An 8057-nucleotide genomic window follows, 5' to 3' on the forward strand; every position below is an offset into this window, starting at 1 on the left:
CTGTCCCTGTCCCTGTCCCTGTCCCTGTCCCTGTCCCTGTCCCAGGCTGACCAGGGCACGGGGCAGGGGCTGTCCCTGTCACTGTCCCTGTCCCTGTCTCTGGCACTGTCCCTGCCAGTGTCACAGGCTGACCAGGGCACGGGGCAGGGGCTGTCCCTGTCCCTGTCCCTGTCCCTGTCCCTGTCCCTGTCCCTGTCCCAGGCTGACCAGGACACGGGGCAGGGGCTGTCCCTGTCACTGTCACTGTCACTGTCACTGTCCCTGTCTCTGGCACTGTCACTGTCACTGTCCCTGTCCCAGGCTGACCAGGGCACGGGGCAGGGGCAGGGGCTGTCCCTGTCCCTGTCCCTGTCCCTGTCACTATCCCTGTCCCTGTCACTGTCCCTGTCCCTGTCCCTGTCACTGTCACTATCCCTGTCACTGTCCCTGTCCCTGTCCCTGTCCCTGTCCCTGTCCCTGTCCCTGTCCCTGTCCCTGTCCCTGTCCCTGTCCCTGTCCCTGTCCCTGTCCCTGTCCCTGTCCCTGTCCCTGTCCCTGTCCCTGTCCCTGTCCCTGTCCCTGTCCCTGTCCCTGTCCCTGTCCCTGTCCCTGTCCCTGTCCCTGTCCCTGTCCCTGTCCCTGTCCCTGTCCCTGTCCCTGTCCCTGTCCCTGTCCCTGTCCCTGTCCCTGTCCCTGTCCCTGTCCCTGTCCCTGTCCCTGTCCCTGTCACCATCCCTGTCCCTGTCCCTGTCCCTGTCCCTGTCACTGTCACCATCCCTGTCCCTGTCCCTGTCCCTGTCCCTGTCCCTGCCCCAGGGTGAATCTCCACCTCCCCTGCTGCGGGAGCCGGCCCCGGTGGGGACAGGGTCCCGGGCAGTGGCAGGGGCGTGCAGCCCCTCCTGACGCCGTGTGTGCCCTCAGGTACGAGGAGGAACCTCCGCAACGACCTGCTGGTGGCCGCTGACTCCATCACCAACACCGTGTCCTCGCTGGTGAAGGAGCTGCACTCAGGTAAGGGCCGAGCCCCGAGGAGGGCTGGCAGCCACGGCGGGAAGATTTGTCCTCAGATTTACCTTCTGCCACAGCTCCTGCTCTATTAACTCTTATTTCTGTTGGAACTGGGTTTGGTCTCTGTTGTTTTCTGTCATGTGAGGTTGCGTGTCCACGTTCTCAGTGAAAATCCAGTTTTGTGGCCTGGGCAGTGCTGGGTGATGACCTTAGTGACACAGTCACTAGCCAGAGCAGGTTTTTGGGGTGAGCGTCCCCAAATTCCTGCTTAGTCCTGCAGTGCCTGACCCTCTGCCGTGCCTCCCCATCAGATGATGCAACCATGTCTCAACAGCTGTACAGGAGGCCAGATTCATCCCTTGTCGTTAAACAGTGATGTGGAAAACAGATAATTACTGCCTCTGAGCCTCTTCCCCTGCCAGGGGAGCTGAACACCCCTGTGGGGCTGGGGCAGCTCCTGCCTCTCCCAGGGAAGTGTCCCCTGGAGCCTTGTCAGCAGCAGGGCTGGGACCATGCAGGGCTCCAGCAGCCAGTCCTGCTGCCAGGAGGGTTTCTCCGTGGAGAGGAAGGGTTGTCAGGCTCTGAGAGGGGCTCTCCAGGGGGCACTCCCCATCCCTGCAGGTGCCCAAGGAAAGAGTGAGCTCAGTGCTGTGGGCTGGTGGCAAACAGGGGAGCAGTGCCAGCTTGGACTCCGTGGGTGCTGTTTTACAAGGTGAAGGATGCTGTGGTTCTGTTCTGGGCTGCCTCTGCTGCTCAGGAGGGAGAGAAGTGCCCTGTGTCTGCTCCTGCTCCCTGCTGGACCCAAATTCCCCACAAAGCTCTCTCCCTGGGTGACCCACGAGGCTCTGCCGTGGTGCTGGAGCCTCCTGGCATGAACGGGGGGGTTTCAGTGCCCAGCAGTAAATCCCACCCCCCCTCCAGCCCCCTGTCCTGGCAGCAGAGGCAGCTGGAGTTAATCAAGTTGCCCATGGATGACACAGCAGTAGCAGGGCCACCAGCTCCCACATAAATCACCTCAGCTCTGCCCCTGAAGCTCAAACACAGAGAGCAAACCTCTGCCCAGAGTCTGCACTCGTCCCTTTTTGCTTTCCAGAGCAGAAGGGAGGGTTGTAGAATCATGGAATTGTGGAATAACCCGAGTCAGAGCCACAGGGATCGTGGAGTCCAGCTCCCGACCCTGCCCAGGACACCCCAGCAATCCCAGCCTGTGCCTGAGGGCCAAATCTCCATCCCCAAACCCCCTGCCTCCATCCCCAGGGTCCATCCCTGGCCACCAGCCGTGCCAGGGACCTGCAAAGCCCTGTGGCTCACCAGGGAGTGGGAATGCAATGAAAATGGAGCTGCTGCCAGGCTCGTGCTCGGGGAGATGCAGAGAGCGGGGAAGGCTGCCCTGAAAGTGTGTGAAATGGTGTGGTTTGTGCAAATGAGGAAGAGCATGAGTTATCCTCAGCTGATGGGAGCCAGCAGGATGTCACACGTCGTGTCCCGAGGGGAGCTGTGGGAGCAGGCAGCTCCTGCAGCGTGGGGAGGGTGGGATCCAGGGGGGCTGCAGCTCCCAGCCTGGCCTGGCCTGCCCCTGCTCTTCCCTTCCCTGTCCCTGCCCTGTCCCTGCCCTGCCATTCCCTGTCCCTGTCCCTGTCCCTGTCCCCGTCCTGCCATTCCCTGCCATTCCCTGTCCTGTCCCTGTCCCTGTCCCTGTCCTGCCCAGGCAGGGGACACACGCAGCAGCACCCCCCGTCCTCCCGGGGCTCCCAGCACACCCTGACGGCCCCAGCCACCTTCTCCTGCCCCGGTGTCGGGGAGGGTTGGCTGGAGAGCAGGAAAGGTTCATGCCCAGAGGTGCTGGCACTGCCCAGGCTGCCCAGGGGATGGGCACGGCCCCGAGGCTGCCAGAGCTCCAGGAACATTTGGACAATGCTCTCAGGGATGTGCAGGGTGGGATCCTTGGGGGTCTGGGCAGGGGCAGGGGCTGCGCGGGATGATCCCTTTGGGTCCCTTCCAGCTCAGGATATTCCACGATTCCGTGATGGACTCGTGAAGTCACAGAATTACAGAATCACAAAATCATTGGGGGTGAAAAAGGTCCCCAAGCCCGCTGAGTCCTCCTGTTCCCCCAGCACTGCCAAGGCCACCACTGCCCCGTGTCCCCAGGTGCCACACCCACAGCCAAGTGCCACTCTCACGCTCCCAGTGCTGCTGGGCAAACACTGATCCCGTTTTTCCTCCATTTTTCCCCCATTTTCACTCCAGCTGAGCTCAAAAGGATGTGCTTCAGGAGCTGCTGCTCTGCAGGGAGCCCAGGCAGCACTGCTGAGCTCCAGGTCCCCATCCTGGTTATTCCAGGACTGGTTCTGCCCCTGGGCTCCTCAGCTCCCCCTTCAAGGACCCCCTGGAGCTGAGTGACCCCCACGTGTCACCGTCCTGCCCCCAAAGCCACCAAGGCCGTGTCTGCGGGGTCCCCTCTGGGCACACCCACCCCAACTCCTCTGCTTCTGCAGCTGTTTTGTTTCTCTTTAGCCAACCTAGAACAAAGGTTTGGGTGACTTCAGCTAAGGCTTCAGCTTGAGATAGCAAATATTTGTCCAACACGGCCCCCGAGAAACCATTTCCCACATTTGGTGGGTGTGCCAGTGGGTGTTTGGCCAGTCCCAAGAGTTACTCAAAAAGCTGCATCAGGCACGTTGATGGGGTCATCCCCAAATAATCTTGAGGTTCCTGTGGATGCATGGGAACAGTGGGTTCCTCACCTTCCCAAGGCATCTTCAGAGCCTCAGGAACTGGAGATCCTTGGCTCTATGCACATGACCTATTGTGTCAAATTTAATTATGCAGGGGAAGATCAATCTTTGGTTGAAGATGTTACTCCCTACCCCATTAAATTCAAAAATCAGACCTCATGGTGCCACCACGCTTCTTTAGTTCAGCCTGCCTTTGACATTCCCCTCCCGTTACCACACAGAATGTTTTCCATCCCAGCTGTGCCTTTTGCTGAGGTTCTCCCTGCCCCTGCTCTCACACCTCGAGCAGCAGTGACACCACCCTCAGGATAACCACCACTGTCTCGCTGAACTGGTGGGATGAGACCAGAGCCACCACCTGCAGGAGAATTGTCACCTTCTGCTCCCACTCTGCTGCATCAATACCCTGCCAGAAACTCACCTGGCTCAGACAGAGCAAGGCCACAGCTCTCAGGTGGAAACAGCTGGAGTTCAGGAGGGATTTCTCCATGGGAAAGGCTGTCAGGGATTGGAAAGCGCTGCCCAGGGAGGTGATGGAATCCCCACCCCTGGAGGGGTTTAAAGGCCCTGTGGATGTGGCACTTGGGGACGTGGGGCAGTGGTGGCCTGGGCAGTGCTGGGGAACAGCTGGACTCGATGGTCTGGGGGATTTCCCAACCCAAACAATTCCATGATTGCCTCTCTCCTCTCACCCACCTGTCTCATGTCTGCTTTTTCTCTTTGTGTTTTTTCCTGAAGCAGAGGAAGAAGACGAAGAAGAAACAGAGAAGCTGCAGAATGGGAAGGACCGAGGTGAGGGGACAAAGCTGTGTCAGAGCTCTGAAGCATTTTCTGATCACCCCTCTGGGGGTTCACTGGTTCCCTTTGCAGCCCCATGGGGCCTCTGGGTGCGGGTGGGTGGCCCTGGATGAGGTGGGTGGCTCTGGGTGCAGGGGGATAGCTCCAGGTGCAGGTGGATGGCCCTGGGCGCAGGGGGATGTCCCCAGGTGCAGGCGGGTGGCTCTGGGTGCCGGTGGGTGGCCCTGGACGAGGTGGATGGCTCTGGGTGCAGGGGGATAGCTCCAGGTGCAGGTGGATGGCCCTGGGCGCAGGGGGATGTCCCCAGGTGCAGGCGGGTGGCTCTGGGTGCCGGTGGGTGGCCCTGGACGAGGTGGATGGCTCTGGGTGCAGGGGGATAGCTCCAGGTGCAGGTGGATGGCCCTGGGCGCAGGGGGATGTCCCCAGGTGCAGGCGGGTGGCTCTGGGTGCCGGTGGGTGGCCCTGGACGAGGTGGATGGCTCTGGGTGCAGGGGGATAGCTCCAGGTGCAGGTGGATGGCCCTGGGCGCAGGGGGATGTCCCCAGGTGCAGGCGGGTGGCTCTGGGTGCCGGTGGGTGGCCCTGGACGAGGTGGATGGCTCTGGGTGCAGGGGGATAGCTCCAGGTGCAGGTGGATGGCCCTGGGCGCAGGGGGATGTCCCCAGGTGCAGGCGGGTGGCTCTGGGTGCCGGTGGGTGGCCCTGGACGAGGTGGATGGCTCTGGGTGCAGGGGGATAGCTCCAGGTGCAGGTGGATGGCCCTGGGCGCAGGGGGATGTCCCCAGGTGCAGGCGGGTGGCTCTGGGTGCCGGTGGGTGGCCCTGGACGAGGTGGATGGCTCTGGGTGCAGGGGGATAGCTCCAGGTGCAGGTGGATGGCCCTGGGCGCAGGGGGATGTCCCCAGGTGCAGGCGGGTGGCTCTGGGTGCCGGTGGGTGGCCCTGGACGAGGTGGATGGCTCTGGGTGCAGGGGGATAGCTCCAGGTGCAGGTGGATGGCCCTGGGCGCAGGGGGATGTCCCCAGGTGCAGGCGGGTGGCTCTGGGTGCCGGTGGGTGGCCCTGGACGAGGTGGATGGCTCTGGGTGCAGGGGGATAGCTCCAGGTGCAGGTGGATGGCCCTGGGCGCAGGGGGATGTCCCCAGGTGCAGGCGGGTGGCTCTGGGTGCCGGTGGGTGGCCCTGGACGAGGTGGATGGCTCTGGGTGCAGGGGGATAGCTCCAGGTGCAGGTGGATGGCCCTGGGCGCAGGGGGATGTCCCCAGGTGCAGGCGGGTGGCTCTGGGTGCCGGTGGGTGGCCCTGGACGAGGTGGATGGCTCTGGGTGCAGGGGGATAGCTCCAGGTGCAGGTGGATGGCCCTGGGCGCAGGGGGATGTCCCCAGGTGCAGGCGGGTGGCTCTGGGTGCCGGTGGGTGGCCCTGGACGAGGTGGATGGCTCTGGGTGCAGGGGGATAGCTCCAGGTGCAGGTGGATGGCCCTGGGCGCAGGGGGATGTCCCCAGGTGCAGGCGGGTGGCTCTGGGTGCCGGTGGGTGGCCCTGGACGAGGTGGATGGCTCTGGGTGCAGGGGGATAGCTCCAGGTGCAGGTGGATGGCCCTGGGCGCAGGGGGATGTCCCCAGGTGCAGGCGGGTGGCTCTGGGTGCCGGTGGGTGGCCCTGGACGAGGTGGATGGCTCTGGGTGCAGGGGGATAGCTCCAGGTGCAGGTGGATGGCCCTGGGCGCAGGGGGATGTCCCCAGGTGCAGGCGGGTGGCTCTGGGTGCCGGTGGGTGGCCCTGGACGAGGTGGATGGCTCTGGGTGCAGGGGGATAGCTCCAGGTGCAGGTGGATGGCCCTGGGCGCAGGGGGATGTCCCCAGGTGCAGGCGGGTGGCTCTGGGTGCCGGTGGGTGGCCCTGGACGAGGTGGATGGCTCTGGGTGCAGGGGGATAGCTCCAGGTGCAGGTGGATGGCCCTGGGCGCAGGGGGATGTCCCCAGGTGCAGGCGGGTGGCTCTGGGTGCCGGTGGGTGGCCCTGGACGAGGTGGATGGCTCTGGGTGCAGGGGGATAGCTCCAGGTGCAGGTGGATGGCCCTGGGCGCAGGGGGATGTCCCCAGGTGCAGGCGGGTGGCTCTGGGTGCCGGTGGGTGGCCCTGGACGAGGTGGATGGCTCTGGGTGCAGGGGGATAGCTCCAGGTGCAGGTGGATGGCCCTGGGCGCAGGGGGATGTCCCCAGGTGCAGGCGGGTGGCTCTGGGTGCCGGTGGGTGGCCCTGGACGAGGTGGATGGCTCTGGGTGCAGGGGGATAGCTCCAGGTGCAGGTGGATGGCCCTGGGCGCAGGGGGATGTCCCCAGGTGCAGGCGGGTGGCTCTGGGTGCCGGTGGGTGGCCCTGGACGAGGTGGATGGCTCTGGGTGCAGGGGGATAGCTCCAGGTGCAGGTGGATGGCCCTGGGCGCAGGGGGATGTCCCCAGGTGCAGGCGGGTGGCTCTGGGTGCCGGTGGGTGGCCCTGGACGAGGTGGATGGCTCTGGGTGCAGGGGGATAGCTCCAGGTGCAGGTGGATGGCCCTGGGCGCAGGGGGATGTCCCCAGGTGCAGGCGGGTGGCTCTGGGTGCCGGTGGGTGGCCCTGGACGAGGTGGATGGCTCTGGGTGCAGGGGGATAGCTCCAGGTGCAGGTGGATGTCCCCAGGTGCAGGTGGTGGCTCTGGATGCAGGTGGGTGGTCCTGGATCAAGTGGATGGCCCTGGGTGCAGGTGGATGTCCCCAGGTGCAGGTGGATGGCCCTTGGTGCAGGTGGGTGGCCCTGGATCAGGTGGATGTCCCCAGGTGCAGGTGGGTGGCTCTGGGTGCAGGTGGATGTCCCCAGGTGCAGGTGGCCCTGGGTGCAGGTGGCTCTGGATCAGGTGGCTCTGGGTGCAGGTGGCTCTGGTGGAGCAGCCCCTGGCAGGTTCTGTGGCCGTGCCCTGGCACATGTCACCTCCCAGCCCCAGTCCCTGTCCCCAGCAGCTGCCACGGGCCGGTGTCACAGTCCTGCCCTGTGCTCAGCTTTCCTGGCAGCAAAGGTCACACACAGAAATGTGAGAGAGGAGGAGGAGGAGCTGCTCCGGGGGCTGAGAGAAATCCAGCTCTGAGGGGGGCTCAGACAGAGTGGGGCACTCACCAGGGCAGCCCCTGGGCACTGGCACTGTCACCTGCCCAGCCCCTGCCCACGGTGACATTGCCTGGAGTAGTGCCCCTGTGCCAATGGGGACCCATCCCAAAGTGACCTTGGCTGGACAAGTGTCCCTGTGCCAATGGGGACCCATCCCTTGGTGACCTCAGCTGGACAAGTGTCCCTGTGCCAGTGGGGACAAATCCCCAGTGACCTTGGCTGGACAAGTGTCCCTGTGCCAATGGGGATCCATCCCAAAGTGACCTTGGCTGGACAAGTGTCCCTGTGCCAATGGGGACCCATCCCTTGGTGACCTCAGCTGGACAAGTGTCCCTGTGCCAGTGGGGACAAATCCCCAGTGACCTTGGCTGGACAAGTGTCCCTGTGCCAATGGGGACCCATCCC

At 63.9% G+C, this 8057-nt stretch overlaps 1 protein-coding gene across 1 annotated transcript in view; it reads left to right on the forward strand.

The window, feature by feature from the left end:
- The window catches only part of LOC121337547 (dystrobrevin beta-like), a 101856-nt gene that overhangs the window by 84215 nt on the left and 9584 nt on the right, over nucleotides 1-8057 (forward strand). The window contains exons 6-7 of the mRNA XM_041407684.1: nucleotides 901-990; nucleotides 4464-4517. Coding sequence (XP_041263618.1) covers nucleotides 901-990; nucleotides 4464-4517 — 144 coding nt within the window. The remainder of the gene's footprint in view (nucleotides 1-900; nucleotides 991-4463; nucleotides 4518-8057) is intronic.

The sequence above is a fragment of the Onychostruthus taczanowskii genome, unplaced genomic scaffold (genome assembly GCF_017590055.1).
Source record: "Onychostruthus taczanowskii isolate IOZ18803 unplaced genomic scaffold, ASM1759005v1 scaffold277, whole genome shotgun sequence".
Taxonomy (NCBI): Eukaryota; Metazoa; Chordata; class Aves; order Passeriformes; family Passeridae; genus Onychostruthus; species Onychostruthus taczanowskii.